Genomic DNA, 16,604 nt, shown 5'->3' on the forward strand with positions numbered 1-16,604 from the left:
CATTATAAAGCTTGGAAGAGGCAGGACATTTTAATATAACTCTGATTATATTCGTCTGAAAGAAGAAAGTCATATACACCTAGGATGGCTTGAGGGCGAGTAAATCATGGGGTCATTTTCATTTTTAGGAAGAACTCCTTTAAGCTTCAGACAACACTTTCAGTCATTATTTAAAAAAAGCACATTTACCTTGAGAGTTTAGTTAGAATACTGTGTTTATTATCACAACGCAGATGTGAAAGCGACTAGATGAGTTTACATAGTAAAAAAAAAAAAAAAGTCCTGTGCTGCCATCTATTGGTAAAGTTGCGCAATCGCATGCAACTACATTGCCTTGTTGGCGCATTAGGACCCTGAAACACACAAGGCAGCAGTAAATATGGCAGACAGAGACACATCTACAGATGCTCACAAAATCAGTGATTATCAGGAGTTGCTCAGGTAACTGTCATCGTTTATTCTTTGTAACGAAGCCGCTGTTTTTTGTTTGTCTTTATAGATGTTGATCTGTTCGCGGTGTGCGGTAACTCGGGTCAATGTGCTGAAACCTGAAACACACAACATGGGCAAGCTAGACAGCAAACACTAGTGCTGGAGGGCTCTTTCAAAACACGCTTCGAATCATTTGCGAATCGTTTGTTTCGAAACAGTGATTCGGGGCGCCTAAGTCACGTCCCAGCAAACACAAAACGTTTTTACAACGTTCCACAACGTTGTATTCTGGTTGCAATTAGGTAATGTTGTAGTACAACGTTTTAAAGACGTTTTAAAAACGTTTTTTAAAATAGAAAAATAATGTAACCAAAATAAAACGTTTTAAAAACGTTGTGAAAATACCAACCTGGGACGTTTTCTTTAAGTAGTGAAAAAAACGTAAATATCACGTTTGTTTACTACGAAAACAAAACTAGACCAAACTACAACTTTTGGGAGACGTTTTATTCAGGTGTTAAAATAACGTTATCTGCACGTTGGAAAAAAACGTTTTAAAAACGTTGTGAAAAAACCAACCTGGGACGTTTTCTTTAAGTAGTCAAAAAAACGTAAATATCACGTTTGTTTACTACGAAAACAAAACTAGACCAAACTACAACTTTTGGGAGACGTTTTATTCAGGTGTTAAAATAACGTGATCTGAACGTTGGAATAAAACGTTTTAAAAACGTCATGGTAGTACCAAAATACAACCATATGCCAAACCTCCAACGGTAGGCTACGTTCTGTTTGTGAAAAATATACACGTGACAGTAACATTTTAACATCAACGATTCAGTGACTGATCGAGATGAGGCTGATGCAGAGCTGAGCATTCTATATCAATGTTGTGAATATACTTTAAGGTGCTCATTTAACTGATAGAATAGCTATATTAGAGTATTATATTATATTATATTATATTATATTATATTATATAAGCTTTCATTCTCATTCCATTTAAAGTTTTACGTAGGCATAGGCTGCAGTTTCCACTTAAACGGTGGCCTACTTAACTATCGGGATATTATACTTCAGTATAAAAATATGTATTCATGTAAACGCAACACTGCACAAATTACACATGACGTGTTTAACGTGCGTGCGCGTTGAACATTCGAGTCGCTTTTAAACAAACTGGAGCGGATGGAATTACCATGGAAACGGGGCAGCTCGTCTGACAACAAGCAGCAAAGCTCCGTCTGTCACTGTTGTTTTCACTAATTTCAGGTAAGTTTAGTCTCTAATATTACACATATAATACATACAACAGTTCTTGACACTTTCTAACACGCTTCTGTTGAATATTTACTGTAAAGAAATGGTTTAGTGTCTTCGGAAAAAGTCCGTTAGCGTCTTAACCGTTAGCTAATTGAGAGGTAACGTTAGGCTAACTATAGCCCTGAGCTCTTATTTATGAAAGTTGGGCTTTTAATTCCATATTATGTGTAGATAAGAGGTTTTGTTAATGTTTTGCTGGCTATTTGTCAATGGTTGAATGAAAGGAACCTTAATTTAAGTATTTAACCAAACAGTTTGCACTTTACGTGACTCGGTGACGTCACTCACATGCGCTATTTCAAACATGTTTGATCTTTCATAGTAAACAAGTATTGACCACGTATATAACCATGCATCTGTAAAACCTAAACGTAAATTCTGGTATCTTAAGATATTATATATTGTATATATCCTGTATATTAATCTTTTTTTTTTTTTTTTTTTGCTGCATTTTCACCTATGCACTAGTTTATTTATTTCTAATAAACCTACCTGAGTGACATTGTATAGTTTACCACTTATTGTTGGCTCTGTGACGAATTGTTTATGTTCCTAGATTGTGATGGCTGTCCAGCACTATGAACCATCTGACTTGTAAGTAAAACATACATACATACATACATACATACATACATAGAACCATACATACATTCCTGTGTGTATATGTTGATCATTCTAGCAAATTAAATGGTTAAATGTTCATTAATTAACTCTGAGATCAACTTTGCAGATGCAGTTCATGTGTGCGTATAGGGAGACAGTAGATACTGAAATCATCACGAGTGTCTGGGGTGCTTCGGTTTAAGTAGTAGTAGTTATTTACATACTATAGACATGGCAGAACAAAGACTTCAGATTTCAGTTCCAGTCTTTTTGAGCTTTAATATTCAGACACTAGTCTGTATCAATATCTGATTCATTGTAGAGCCCTTATTTTGATTTATACATAAAGAATATTTCCAAATTCTGTAACGTTCTGCTTAATACAGTAAATTCCATTTGTGACTGGATTCTGTGATTTCATCCATGTTTGGCTCTACGTGGTATTTGCAGTATTAAAGAGAGGTAGTTTTGAGAGTGAATTATTGTTGTTATAAATTTGTTACCATTAGTATAAGAAGGGTAAGACTAAAAGACTAAATTTCAGTCCGGCAGAATTTTCTGCACACTTCACCACCGAGGCCAGATGAGCATTGTGAATGTATGAACCTCACATTATATTTATAACAATCCTTGTTGATGTTTGAATTGTATTTCAGGGCAGTTTGTGAAGACGGATAAAAAAGAGATGTTGTGAAAACTAGGACAGAAGTCGGTTCCAGATCCACCTTCCAGACCAGACTTCTCTCTCATATGGATTGCTGTCTAATGGTGTATTATATGTTCTCTGCAGAATTAGGTGCATGCAGATATTACTCAGGAACACGACTAAACTTTGTTTGCTATTATACATCTATTTAGTGTACCAATGTGAAACAGACTAAAACACTTGACTGTTTCTCAAAATCAGGTATGCCAATATTATAAAATATTATTTATTGAACAATAATAGAGACAGAGTGTATTTAGGCCACGCCCACACCGGGGAGGAAACATTCCAACGCTCTCCATTGATTTTGTGTTGCGTGAAGCGGTCACCTCGTCTTTTTTTACTTATAACAAAAACGGCAATGTCTAAAAGCTCATATGTGACGAGGTGTGCAGCACACAAGGTAAAAAACACATAACTAAGTTTTTATAAGCTGTCGACCCCAAAAAACAAGCGTTTAAGGACAAAAGTGGATACAGGCAATAAGACGTGAAGCTTCAGCAAGAAGAATGGGTCAATTTTGGGATCCTGACACTCCATATGCCTACGTGTGCAGTAAACCTTTTGTTAAATATCCAAATGTCAATTTTATATATTATATTTCCTGTCGCTGATTACTTTCCCCTCCAGTGTGTGTAGTTCTCAGTGTAATATAGCATGACGCGCTCTGTCTCAAGTGCCTGTATCCACTTTAGTCTTTAAACACTCGTTGTTTTTTTGGGGTCAACAGCTTATAAAAACTTCTGGGTTTTGTTCCTGGGGTTTTTAGCTTGTTTAATGTACACCAGGTACAATAGAAAAAATAGATTGCAGTAAAATAACATATGCAATAACATAATCTGTAATTAGTTAAAATGAGAATTTAAATTTTATAGATTAATCTCTTTTGTTATAACATCTGTGCACTGAATTTTTATGGATTTTTCTCTACATTTTTTTGTTCATGTTCTTACTTTATTTCCCAGTCATTGCATAATTTGCATGTGCTGTACTTTATTTGTACCATTTTGTTTTATTGGCATACCGGTATTTTTATTTATCTGTTTAGAATTTTTTTCTTATTATTAATGAGAGCTTCAATTGTAGTCTTCTACAATTATCTTAAGGATTTCAATTTACATTATCTCTACTAAAAATGAAAAAGCTGTTATCATGTAACTTTTCTGTTGTTGTTCCAAACTTGTATGACTTTGTTAGACATTCGAGTTAATGTTTCTTATTCACCATTCACTTTCTTTTGTTCAAAAAAGTGAATAGTGTATAAGGAACATTATGCTTAATATCTCCTGACTTAAGGTTAACATTAACACCTCCCTTTGTGTTTAACAAAGGAAAGTCATACAGATTTAGATTGGAATAATGCAAGGATGAGTAAATGACAGATTTTTTTATTTTTTGTGAACTTACCTCTATCATATTGCTTTTTATATTGTGTGAATAAATACAATGACTGACAAATGTTGTGTGTAGTATAAATTATTAGTCCTACATATGTTTATGTAGTTTAATAAAATGGGAAACAAACAGAGGTAAGGCCTACAGGTAAGGTGAAATGTAAAAAGCGTTATTAATAAGCTGAATATTAAGATTGACAGAAATATTATAACGTGTGATTAGCCTTGACAAATTATACAGAGATCTAAAAAGACCACAATATATTTTTCTTACTGTAGTTATAATATTGTTTTTATATTAAAGATAACAGTAAAAACAAAAAAACATTTTGATCACAGCATGTGTGAAGTGAAGAACCAGTTTGAATGTGGTACGTTTCTACAACGTTGGAAGGAGATGGACGTGGTAGGTGACAAAAACGTTATAAACACATTTTTGCAATGTTGGAAGGAGAGGATATGGTAAGGTGATAAAAAACGTTATAAATATGTTTCTGCAACGTTGTAAGTAGACGCGGTAACGTGATAAAGACGTTTCTGCAACGTTACAAGGAGACGTGGCAACGTGATAAAGACGTTATAAGAACGTTTCTGCAACGTTGTGAAAAAACGTATTTATAACGTGAAAAAAACCCGACATCTGTCGTATTAAATACGTCGGATAAAAACGTTATCGCGACCTTTTCACAACATGAAAAAAACGTTTTTACAACGTTGCTGTGTTTGCTGGGGTGTTTTCAGTAAACGATCCGAACGATCGGGGCTTCTTGATGAATTGATATTGAATAATAGGTAACAGTACACCTCCAAAAACATTTGCAATTGGTTTGTAAAAGGTGTTTTATGCATGAATTTCGTCACATTTACACTGTTCTGACCAGCAGAGGTCACAACCCAGCAAACACAGCAACGTTGTAAAAACGTTTTTTTCATGTTGTGAAAAGGTCGCGATAACGTTTTTATCCGACGTATTTAATACGACAGATGTCGGGTTTTTTTCACGTTATAAATACGTTTTTTCACAACGTTGCAGAAACGTTCTTATAACGTCTTTATCACGTTGCCACGTCTCCTTGTAACGTTGCAGAAACGTCTTTATCACGTTACCGCGTCTACTTACAACGTTGCAGAAACATATTTATAACGTTTTTTATCACCTTACCATATCCTCTCCTTCCAACATTGCAAAAATGTGTTTATAACGTTTTTGTCACCTACCACGTCCATCTCCTTCCAACGTTGTAGAAACGTACCACATTCAAACTGGTTCTTCACTTCACACATGCTGTGATCAAAATGTTTTTTTGTTTTTACTGTTATCTTTAATATAAAAACAATATTATAACTACAGTAAGAAAAATATATTGTGGTCTTTTTAGATCTCTGTATAATTTGTCAAGGCTAATCACACGTTATAATATTTCTGTCAATCTTAATATTCAGCTTATTAATAACGCTTTTTACATTTCACCTTACCTGTAGGCCTTACCTCTGTTTGTTTCCCATTTTATTAAACTACATAAACATATGTAGGACTAATAATTTATACTACACACAACATTTGTCAGTCATTGTATTTATTCACACAATATAAAAAGCAATATGATAGAGGTAAGTTCACAAAAAATAAAAAAATCTGTCATTTACTCATCCTTGCATTATTCCAATCTAAATCTGTATGACTTTCCTTTGTTAAACACAAAGGGAGGTGTTAATGTTAACCTTAAGTCAGGAGATATTAAGCATAATGTTCCTTATACACTATTCACTTTTTTGAACAAAAGAAAGTGAATGGTGAATAAGAAACATTAACTCGAATGTCTAACAAAGTCATACAAGTTTGGAACAACAACAGAAAAGTTACATGATAACAGCTTTTTCATTTTTAGTAGAGATAATGTAAATTGAAATCCTTAAGATAATTGTAGAAGACTACAATTGAAGCTCTCATTAATAATAAGAAAAAAATTCTAAACAGATAAATAAAAATACCGGTATGCCAATAAAACAAAATGGTACAAATAAAGTACAGCACATGCAAATTATGCAATGACTGGGAAATAAAGTAAGAACATGAACAAAAAAATGTAGAGAAAAATCCATAAAAATTCAGTGCACAGATGTTATAACAAAAGAGATTAATCTATAAAATTTAAATTCTCATTTTAACTAATTACAGATTATGTTATTGCATATGTTATTTTACTGCAATCTATTTTTTCTATTGTACCTGGTGTACATTAAACAAGCTAAAAACCCCAGGAACAAAACCCAGAAGTTTTTATAAGCTGTTGACCCCAAAAAAACAACGAGTGTTTAAAGACTAAAGTGGATACAGGCACTTGAGACAGAGCGCGTCATGCTATATTACACTGAGAACTACACACACTGGAGGGGAAAGTAATCAGCGACAGGAAATATAATATATAAAATTGACATTTGGATATTTAACAAAAGGTTTACTGCACACGTAGGCATATGGAGTGTCAGGATCCCAAAATTGACCCATTCTTCTTGCTGAAGCTTCACGTCTTATTGCCTGTATCCACTTTTGTCCTTAAACGCTTGTTTTTTGGGGTCGACAGCTTATAAAAACTTAGTTATGTGTTTTTTACCTTGTGTGCTGCACACCTCGTCACATATGAGCTTTTAGACATTGCCGTTTTTGTTATAAGTAAAAAAAGACGAGGTGACCGCTTCACGCAACACAAAATCAATGGAGAGCGTTGGAATGTTTCCTCCCCGGTGTGGGCGTGGCCTAAATACACTCTGTCTCTATTATTGTTCAATAAATAATATTTTATAATATTGGCATACCTGATTTTGAGAAACAGTCAAGTGTTTTAGTCTGTTTCACATTGGTACACTAAATAGATGTATAATAGCAAACAAAGTTTAGTCGTGTTCCTGAGTAATATCTGCATGCACCTAATTCTGCAGAGAACATATAATACACCATTAGACAGCAATCCATATGAGAGAGAAGTCTGGTCTGGAAGGTGGATCTGGAACCGACTTCTGTCCTAGTTTTCACAACATCTCTTTTTTATCCGTCTTCACAAACTGCCCTGAAATACAATTCAAACATCAACAAGGATTGTTATAAATATAATGTGAGGTTCATACATTCACAATGCTCATCTGGCCTCGGTGGTGAAGTGTGCAGAAAATTCTGCCGGACTGAAATTTAGTCTTTTAGTCTTACCCTTCTTATACTAATGGTAACAAATTTATAACAACAATAATTCACTCTCAAAACTACCTCTCTTTAATACTGCAAATACCACGTAGAGCCAAACATGGATGAAATCACAGAATCCAGTCACAAATGGAATTTACTGTATTAAGCAGAACGTTACAGAATTTGGAAATATTCTTTATGTATAAATCAAAATAAGGGCTCTACAATGAATCAGATATTGATACAGACTAGTGTCTGAATATTAAAGCTCAAAAAGACTGGAACTGAAATCTGAAGTCTTTGTTCTGCCATGTCTATAGTATGTAAATAACTACTACTACTTAAACCGAAGCACCCCAGACACTCGTGATGATTTCAGTATCTACTGTCTCCCTATACGCACACATGAACTGCATCTGCAAAGTTGATCTCAGAGTTAATTAATGAACATTTAACCATTTAATTTGCTAGAATGATCAACATATACACACAGGAATGTATGTATGGTTCTATGTATGTATGTATGTATGTATGTATGTATGTTTTACTTACAAGTCAGATGGTTCATAGTGCTGGACAGCCATCACAATCTAGGAACATAAACAATTCGTCACAGAGCCAACAATAAGTGGTAAACTATACAATGTCACTCAGGTAGGTTTATTAGAAATAAATAAACTAGTGCATAGGTGAAAATGCAGCAAAAAAAAAAAAAAAAAAAAGATTAATATACAGGATATATACAATATATAATATCTTAAGATACCAGAATTTACGTTTAGGTTTTACAGATGCATGGTTATATACGTGGTCAATACTTGTTTACTATGAAAGATCAAACATGTTTGAAATAGCGCATGTGAGTGACGTCACCGAGTCACGTAAAGTGCAAACTGTTTGGTTAAATACTTAAATTAAGGTTCCTTTCATTCAACCATTGACAAATAGCCAGCAAAACATTAACAAAACCTCTTATCTACACATAATATGGAATTAAAAGCCCAACTTTCATAAATAAGAGCTCAGGGCTATAGTTAGCCTAACGTTACCTCTCAATTAGCTAACGGTTAAGACGCTAACGGACTTTTTCCGAAGACACTAAACCATTTCTTTACAGTAAATATTCAACAGAAGCGTGTTAGAAAGTGTCAAGAACTGTTGTATGTATTATATGTGTAATATTAGAGACTAAACTTACCTGAAATTAGTGAAAACAACAGTGACAGACGGAGCTTTGCTGCTTGTTGTCAGACGAGCTGCCCCGTTTCCATGGTAATTCCATCCGCTCCAGTTTGTTTAAAAGCGACTCGAATGTTCAACGCGCACGCACGTTAAACACGTCATGTGTAATTTGTGCAGTGTTGCGTTTACATGAATACATATTTTTATACTGAAGTATAATATCCCGATAGTTAAGTAGGCCACCGTTTAAGTGGAAACTGCAGCCTATGCCTACGTAAAACTTTAAATGGAATGAGAATGAAAGCTTATATAATATAATATAATATAATATAATATAATATAATATAATACTCTAATATAGCTATTCTATCAGTTAAATGAGCACCTTAAAGTATATTCACAACATTGATATAGAATGCTCAGCTCTGCATCAGCCTCATCTCGATCAGTCACTGAATCGTTGATGTTAAAATGTTACTGTCACGTGTATATTTTTCACAAACAGAACGTAGCCTACCGTTGGAGGTTTGGCATATGGTTGTATTTTGGTACTACCATGACGTTTTTAAAACGTTTTATTCCAACGTTCAGATCACGTTATTTTAACACCTGAATAAAACGTCTCCCAAAAGTTGTAGTTTGGTCTAGTTTTGTTTTCGTAGTAAACAAACGTGATATTTACGTTTTTTTGACTACTTAAAGAAAACGTCCCAGGTTGGTTTTTTCACAACGTTTTTAAAACGTTTTTTTCCAACGTGCAGATAACGTTATTTTAACACCTGAATAAAACGTCTCCCAAAAGTTGTAGTTTGGTCTAGTTTTGTTTTCGTAGTAAACAAACGTGATATTTACGTTTTTTTCACTACTTAAAGAAAACGTCCCAGGTTGGTATTTTCACAACGTTTTTAAAACGTTTTATTTTGGTTACATTATTTTTCTATTTTAAAAAACGTTTTTAAAACGTCTTTAAAACGTTGTACTACAACATTACCTAATTGCAACCAGAATACAACGTTGTGGAACGTTGTAAAAACGTTTTGTGTTTGCTGGGAAGTGTGGCGTTCCGAACGCTTTAAAACACTGAATCATTTTAATAAGCAGTCGATTCAATTGATTCGAAGTTTAAAACGCTTCGTTTCTAGCACACACGCTAAAGTTGTGACACAGGGTATGACTGAAGATTTTCTCAGTTTTCTCAGAAGTTTAAATTTGTATTATGACTCTGAATGTGAGGATCTATATTAGTTCCGAATCCGATCACTGATTCACACATACATTAATCATTTGTGTCGCTCATATTCACGGGTGTTTCTGATATATGAACACTCCCTTTAAACACACGCATCGTACACTGTTTGTCAACACATTTCCACTAGTGTATGCGTAAAGGTAAAAGTTTGTCTTTCTTCTGAACCAAACAAATGTAATTCCATTTCCCTTATGTATTGTCATTTTTCCATGGTGGAAATTATTACATCGATAACATTTAGGAATGAAGGGAATTAAAGGTCTCACTCACTCTTTAGTCTTGTTAAGGCTATAATTTCATTGTTATAATAGGTTTATGTCTTAAATGCACACATAATATTTACAATATTTTTTTTTTATTTTTTGTGCGTGTGCATACCTTGACAATTAATAGCCTTCTTAAAAATTATGCACAATAAAAATATTCTGATCTAAAATATTTTAAAGAAGTATTAACCTTATTTTCCCACACGTCTCATCATCCATTTGAAAACACGTTCTGGTGGAAATGACAGACAAGCACTATCAACAAAGAGATTTAAAATGAAGTAAATGCAAGATCATTTTTTTATTGATAGGAGGAATATTTCAAGATGAACACTTAACTGGACTGAAGCAGCGTTACTTGATTATCCATAGAGTATTTTGTAGAAAAATCATAAAAATAAGCATTTTAATATTATTGAGAGATATAGAGTGATACATGATTTATATCCATTTTATGTAAGTCTCACTTTTTATTCAGATAAATATCTACACCAAATTGGGCCTTGGGTGTTTTTTCCTCGAGTTTGAGATTTAAATTCTCACTATGTCGTAATATATGAGCCATAAAAGACTGGCAAATTCTTTTATAATTTGTCTAGAGGGTCAATGTATCGTTCCCAATTTTTTTTTTTTTTTTTTGACATTTCATACATCAGACTTTACAGGGTTACGATTGTTAAGACTGGTGGATTTAAGCTTAGTTTATCAGAATATGTTAGTTATGTTCTGTTATTATATTTGTGTATTACATTTCTTTGCATGCAGTCCATCAGAGCTGTTTGAGGCGAGGTCCCGGAGCCATAAGATTCCAGTGAAGGGTCAGAAAGACTTCCTGCCCGATGGGTCCGAGAAGCAGGCGGCCCGTCTGCAGCAGAGTCTGGATGAGCACTGGATGCTCCTGGCCGAGGAGAGGGTCGAGAGACTGTGAGTAATATCATAAAAACACATGCTCACGTACCCGAACAGCACCGTAAAGCTAAGACTACAGAAGGAAGTGTCCTGATGTGTTTCTGTTTCCACACAGAGGGAATCTAGTGAAAGCTGTCTGGACCCCCGAGGAAAGACTTGTGGAATTGAAGTCACCAGCGGTGAGATCAAACATCAAATGAAGCATCTGTTCATAGTCAACTCATAGTAATTTTCATGCTTTTTTTTGTTTGTTTTTTTACAGGGGAAGTTTTGGCAGACTATGGGCTTTTCAGAAAGAGGCAAGCAGTACCTGCATCCTGAAGAGGCTCTCTACCTCATGGAATGTGTGAGTGGATATTTTCATTCTCATATTTATATCATTCATTTATATCATATACTTGTTATGGTAACTGTATACAGTATGTATGCAATGAGGCAGTCTTCAGTGTCACATGATCCTTCAGAAATCATTTTAATATGCTGATTTGCTGCTAAAGAAACATCTTAATATTAATTTGTTTAAACACAAATTAATATAAGCTTAATAGTATTGTGTAAACCATATCTTTGCTATGTCTTTTTTCTAAATCAGGGCAATGTTCAGGTGTTTTACCGGGACCTTCCGTTGTCCATTCAGGAGGGATATGAGCGCTTTCTCTCTAGTGAGACTGTGACTCTTCATCAGTATCAGGTTTGTCTCCTATGGAAACTTGTTTAAAATAAAAAAGGCAATTGCAACTTTTTATCTCACAATTCTGAAAATTTTCTCAGATTTGCTTGATATAAATGTGCAATTATGAGTTATTAAGTCAGAATTGTGAAATAAAGTCAGAATTGTGTGATTAAAAGTCCGAATTGCGAGTTATAAAGTCCGAATTGCGAGTTATAAAGTCCGAATTGCTAGTTTTAAAGTCCGAATTGCGAGTTATAAAGTCCGAATTGCTAGTTATAAAGTCCGAATTGCTAGTTTTAAAGTCCGAATTGCGAGTTATAAAGTCCGAATTGCGAGATAAACTCACAATTCTGACTTATCTCTTAAAATCTTTTTTTTCAGAGGAACAAAGTCTGAATCGTGAGATAACTGACTCGTTACTGACCGTTCGCAAAAACCTGCCCCCTTAAATAACTGTTGACAAGCCATTGCACTCTCACGCCACACGTCATGTTCTCATGCAAGGAAAAATACATCAATGAGCAAAGAGGACACGGAGAGCAAGTTACGTTTGATATGAAACAGTCTAAACTTTCAAATTTTGTAATCTTTTTAAGAAATTTAAACAAATATAAATTTGTGACTCTTTAATGTGTGGTGACAGATCGCTGTAGTGCCTCAGTCAAAGCTGCTTGTGATTAATCATCTCTTCTACTTAATTTATACCATCAAATAAACATGAATGAACATCAGAAGGAACGTTGTTTCAACTGCAAAAAGGCGTCAGTAAGCAGTTTTTTAACCAAAGTTAATCTACAAACTCTCCTGACTTCTTTGTCAGACAAAATGGCGGATTTGGAGAATTGCAAGAGAAAGAAAAAAGTATAAATTGCATGAGAAAAAGCCTTAAAAAGTTTTTTTAAATTCCATAATCTCGAGTGTCATCTGATGAGAAAACACTCTTCCTAAAGGTGCACTCAGTAATTTTTTGCTGTTAAAAATATTTTACAGTTTTGACAAATGTTTAAAATGTTAATACTATAGATATTTATGTATACTGTCAGAACAAAGTTCCAAACCACTGAAATGTGTTTTTAAAAATTGTGTTAAAAAAATTACTTTAAAATATACTGAGTGTACCTGTACCCTCATAAGTGGGATTTGTCTTTCTTCATTTAGGTGTTTGGACATTTGAAAAGGCTTGGGTATGTTGTGAACAGATTTGACCCCAGGTAACTAATCATGAATTTATACTCTGTACAATCAAATGCATGTGTGTATTGTAATTATATTATCAGGCATTTCACTAGTGTCCAATAAAAGTTGTCTTTCACAGTTCAGTCCCATCCACATATGAGAGACAGCTGAATCTTCCAGCGTCATCATGGGACAAGCAGAGAAAACAGCTGAAGAGGAAACGCTCTCTAAGTCCTTTATCCAGGTACACGTCATGTTTCCCGCCACAGTCAGTGCATTAACTAATGTCAACTAATGGGATCTTATTGTAAAGTGTCTACAGGGCTTAAAAGATCAATGATTTATGGACCAAACTAGTAGGTTTCCTCTTTTGTAATCTATTCTCTGATTGTAATCTGGTCTAATTGTCCTATAGAGATTACTTAAATTAAGATAAAAAAAAAAACAATATCTATTAAGGATATTTTTATTATTATTATTTTAATTTAGCCATATTAAAGATCTTTTTTTTTTAGCAACGTGCCCTTTTTAGTTCGTAAAGAGAAACATTTTATATTTAGTGCACTTTCTAAACTAAGCAGCTGTAGCCAGTTGAGATGTTTGGCATTGCAAGATTCAAATGGCTGTATTCAAATCCCTATACAAAACGGTAAATTGGTCTGCACTGCATAGTGGAGGCAAGTCAGATGATGCAAGATGATGATGATAAAAGGAGGGAATAGATTGAAACATTATTAAATAATTTTTGGTGGGCTGAATTTTAAAATCTGGATGGTTGCCATTCTATTCTTATAGCCCTCTATATATAATCATTATGTACAATCATGTATCCAATTTCCCTATGCAATCACACACTATATTGCCAAAAGTATTGGCACACCCCTCCAAATCATTAAATTCAGGGTCACAGGTGTATAAATCAAGCACCTAGGCACGCAGACGCTTCTACAAACATTTGTGAAAGAATGGGTCGCTCTCAGGAGCTCAGTGAATTCAAGCCTGGGACCGGGATAGGTCACCATCTGTGCAATAAGTCCATTCGTGAAATTTCCTCACCTCTAAATATTCCACGGTCAACTGTTAGAGGTGTTATAACAAAGTGGAAGCAATTGGGAACAACAAAAACTAGCAACGAACTGGTAGGCCACGTAAAATCACAGAGTGGGGTCAGCACATGTTGAGGTGCACAGTGCGCAGAAGTCACCAACTTTCTGCAGAGTCAATAGCTACAGACCTCCAAACTTCATGTGGCCTTCAGATTAGCTCAAGAACAGTGTGTAGAGAGCTTCATGGAATTAGTTATCATTGCAGATTAGCTGCATCCAAGCCTTACATCAACAAGTGCAATGCAAAGCGTGGGATACAAGACATGCTGCCACCGGACTCTAGAGCAGTGGAGACGTGTTCTCTGTAGTGACCAATCACGCTTCTCTGTCTGGCACTCCGATGAATGAGTCTGGGTTTGGCTTTTGCCAGGAGAATGGCACTTGCCTGACTGCATTGTGCCAAGTGTAAAGTTTGGTGTAGGGGGATTATGGTTTGGAGTTGTTTTACAGGGGTTCCAGTGAAAGGAACTCTTAATGCTTCAGCATACTAAGACATTTTGGACAATTTCATGCTCCCAACTTTGTGGGAACAGTTTGGGGATAACCCCTATCTGTTCCAACATGACTGCGCACCAGTGCACAAAGCAAGGTCCATAAAGACATGGATGAGCGAGTTTGGTGTGGAGGATGACTTGACTGGGCTGCAGAGAGCCCTGACCTCAACCAGATAGAACACCTTTGGGATTTATTAGAGCGGAGGCTGCGAGCTAGGCCTTCTCGTCCAACATCAGTGCCTGACCTCACAAATGCGTTTCTAGAAGAATGGTCAAACATTCCCACAAACACACTCCTAAACCTTGTGGAAAGCCTTCCGAGAAGAGCTGAAGCTGTTATAGCTGCAAAGGGTGGGCCAACTCCACATTAAACCCTAAAGATTAAGAATGGGATGTCATTAAAGCTCATGTGGATAAAGACAGGCATCCCAAAATGTTTGGCTATAGTGTATGCCCCTTTATAGTGTTTCGCCTATAAATTAATGTAATCTCTTGGAATTCATGTTTTTGCCTTAACTCTTTGCCCGCGATTGACAGAAATTTCCAAGTCTGACCGACTGAGTCCTGCAGTACTACAAACCACACCCCTACTAATTATGCCTCCTACATCAAGTTAAGCCCCCTATTATGAGTAGCAAAAATGGGCATTTTTAAATTTGTGGGTGTTTTCAAACTGGTGGCTGTTTATTAATCAAAGGATGCCCTTCACCCAACCAAACCGAACCCAACACCTTCCCTAAACCCTACCCTCACTGTGACGTGGGCAAACCAGGAAATGGAGTACCAACCTGAGGCAGCAATTCAAACAAAGTTGAATTCGGTAATGCTGGTTGCATTAAACACTGTTCATTCATGTTTACCTTTTGCTTGAATCATGACGGTCATAATAAATTGTTTATATTGGTGGCTTTCTTGCGCCTGTTAATTTCCCACCCTGGCTGCTACTTAAATGTAGTTCTTACTCAATATTCTGTTCTCTGTCTTAATCGGCTTCAGTGACAAACAGATCACGCCACCAGTGAAGACGCAGACAGCTGAAGACCAAAGTGAAGCGCTAGATAAGAGCTGCGACTCCTCGCCAGCGGCTCCGGAATCGCCTCCGCAGGAGCCCATGCAGGCCGCTGATGCCTCTGATAGGACGTGGTGGATGGAAGCGGATGTCCAGCCTCCAGCGGCTCGAGCCCAAAGCGCAGCTCCTCGCTGGGACTTCGGCAGCATCTCTTTCCCAGACCTGGGCTCTCGTAGGAGTCGCTCCACCTGTCTGGCGTCTCCGGACCGGAGCCTGCTGCCCGGCGCCCTGGAGGTGGGCGACTGTGACGTGGCTCCATGGCTCAGCAGACTCAACGTAAAGCAGGAGAAGCTGTCACGCCGGGACAGGGAGCGCCAGAGAGAGCGGGATCGCTACCGCAGGGATGTTAATAGCGACCGAGAGGTGCGACGCTGCAGGAACTGGGCGGAGTATTTACAGCTGCTGGAGGAGAGGAGGAGACGGCGGCAGAAAGACAGACCTCCGCATCTGTGGGAGAGGGAGGTTACGCCGCTCACTCAGCCCGGCCAGTGCGCCTCGCACCGTAAGATTACACTCATTCATTAGACATTCAATGATCAATGGATTCCTAAACAACAGTGTCAGAACAAAATTTGTCCTCTATTGTTTGGTCAGACAGATATTCTGTCCCAAACTCACAAGACCTGTTTGGGCCACTCAAACTAACAGATCGCACTTATGTTTGGTGCAGAAAATACATAACATTTAATGTTTTTTTTTCTCGATGCATCACCAGTCTGTGCATATTATCTGGTTAGACTTATATAAAAAGAAAGAAGAGCTTGGTTATTCTTTCTAATAAAAGAATATGCAACGCATTTTTAGTATTGTTTATATAATATAATGTCATAGTATGTATTAA

At 36.2% G+C, this 16,604-nt stretch overlaps 1 protein-coding gene and 2 long non-coding RNA genes across 3 annotated transcripts in view; 2 read left to right on the top strand and 1 right to left on the bottom strand.

Moving 5' to 3' along the window:
* The first annotated feature begins 336 nt into the window (after positions 1-336).
* Positions 337-16,604, top strand: part of tsen54 (TSEN54 tRNA splicing endonuclease subunit) — a 28,226-nt gene continuing 11,958 nt past the window's right edge. Inside the window, exons 1-8 of the mRNA XM_067457732.1 lie at positions 337-441; positions 11,102-11,260; positions 11,361-11,424; positions 11,508-11,591; positions 11,838-11,936; positions 13,077-13,129; positions 13,234-13,338; positions 15,691-16,265. Coding sequence (XP_067313833.1) covers positions 380-441; positions 11,102-11,260; positions 11,361-11,424; positions 11,508-11,591; positions 11,838-11,936; positions 13,077-13,129; positions 13,234-13,338; positions 15,691-16,265 — 1,201 coding nt within the window. The 5' untranslated portion in view covers positions 337-379. The remainder of the gene's footprint in view (positions 442-11,101; positions 11,261-11,360; positions 11,425-11,507; positions 11,592-11,837; positions 11,937-13,076; positions 13,130-13,233; positions 13,339-15,690; positions 16,266-16,604) is intronic.
* On the top strand, positions 1,633-4,084 carry LOC137051171 (uncharacterized). Its single transcript, XR_010899916.1, has 3 exons — positions 1,633-1,704; positions 2,312-2,349; positions 3,015-4,084. It is a non-coding gene; the product is annotated as an uncharacterized lncRNA (long non-coding RNA).
* On the bottom strand, positions 6,457-8,909 carry LOC137051182 (uncharacterized). Its single transcript, XR_010899917.1, has 3 exons — positions 8,838-8,909; positions 8,192-8,229; positions 6,457-7,526 (listed from the first exon to the last, which is right to left on the bottom strand). It is a non-coding gene; the product is annotated as an uncharacterized lncRNA (long non-coding RNA).

The sequence above is a fragment of the Pseudorasbora parva genome, chromosome 2 (genome assembly GCF_024679245.1).
Source record: "Pseudorasbora parva isolate DD20220531a chromosome 2, ASM2467924v1, whole genome shotgun sequence".
In the NCBI taxonomy this organism is placed as follows: domain Eukaryota; kingdom Metazoa; phylum Chordata; class Actinopteri; order Cypriniformes; family Gobionidae; genus Pseudorasbora; species Pseudorasbora parva.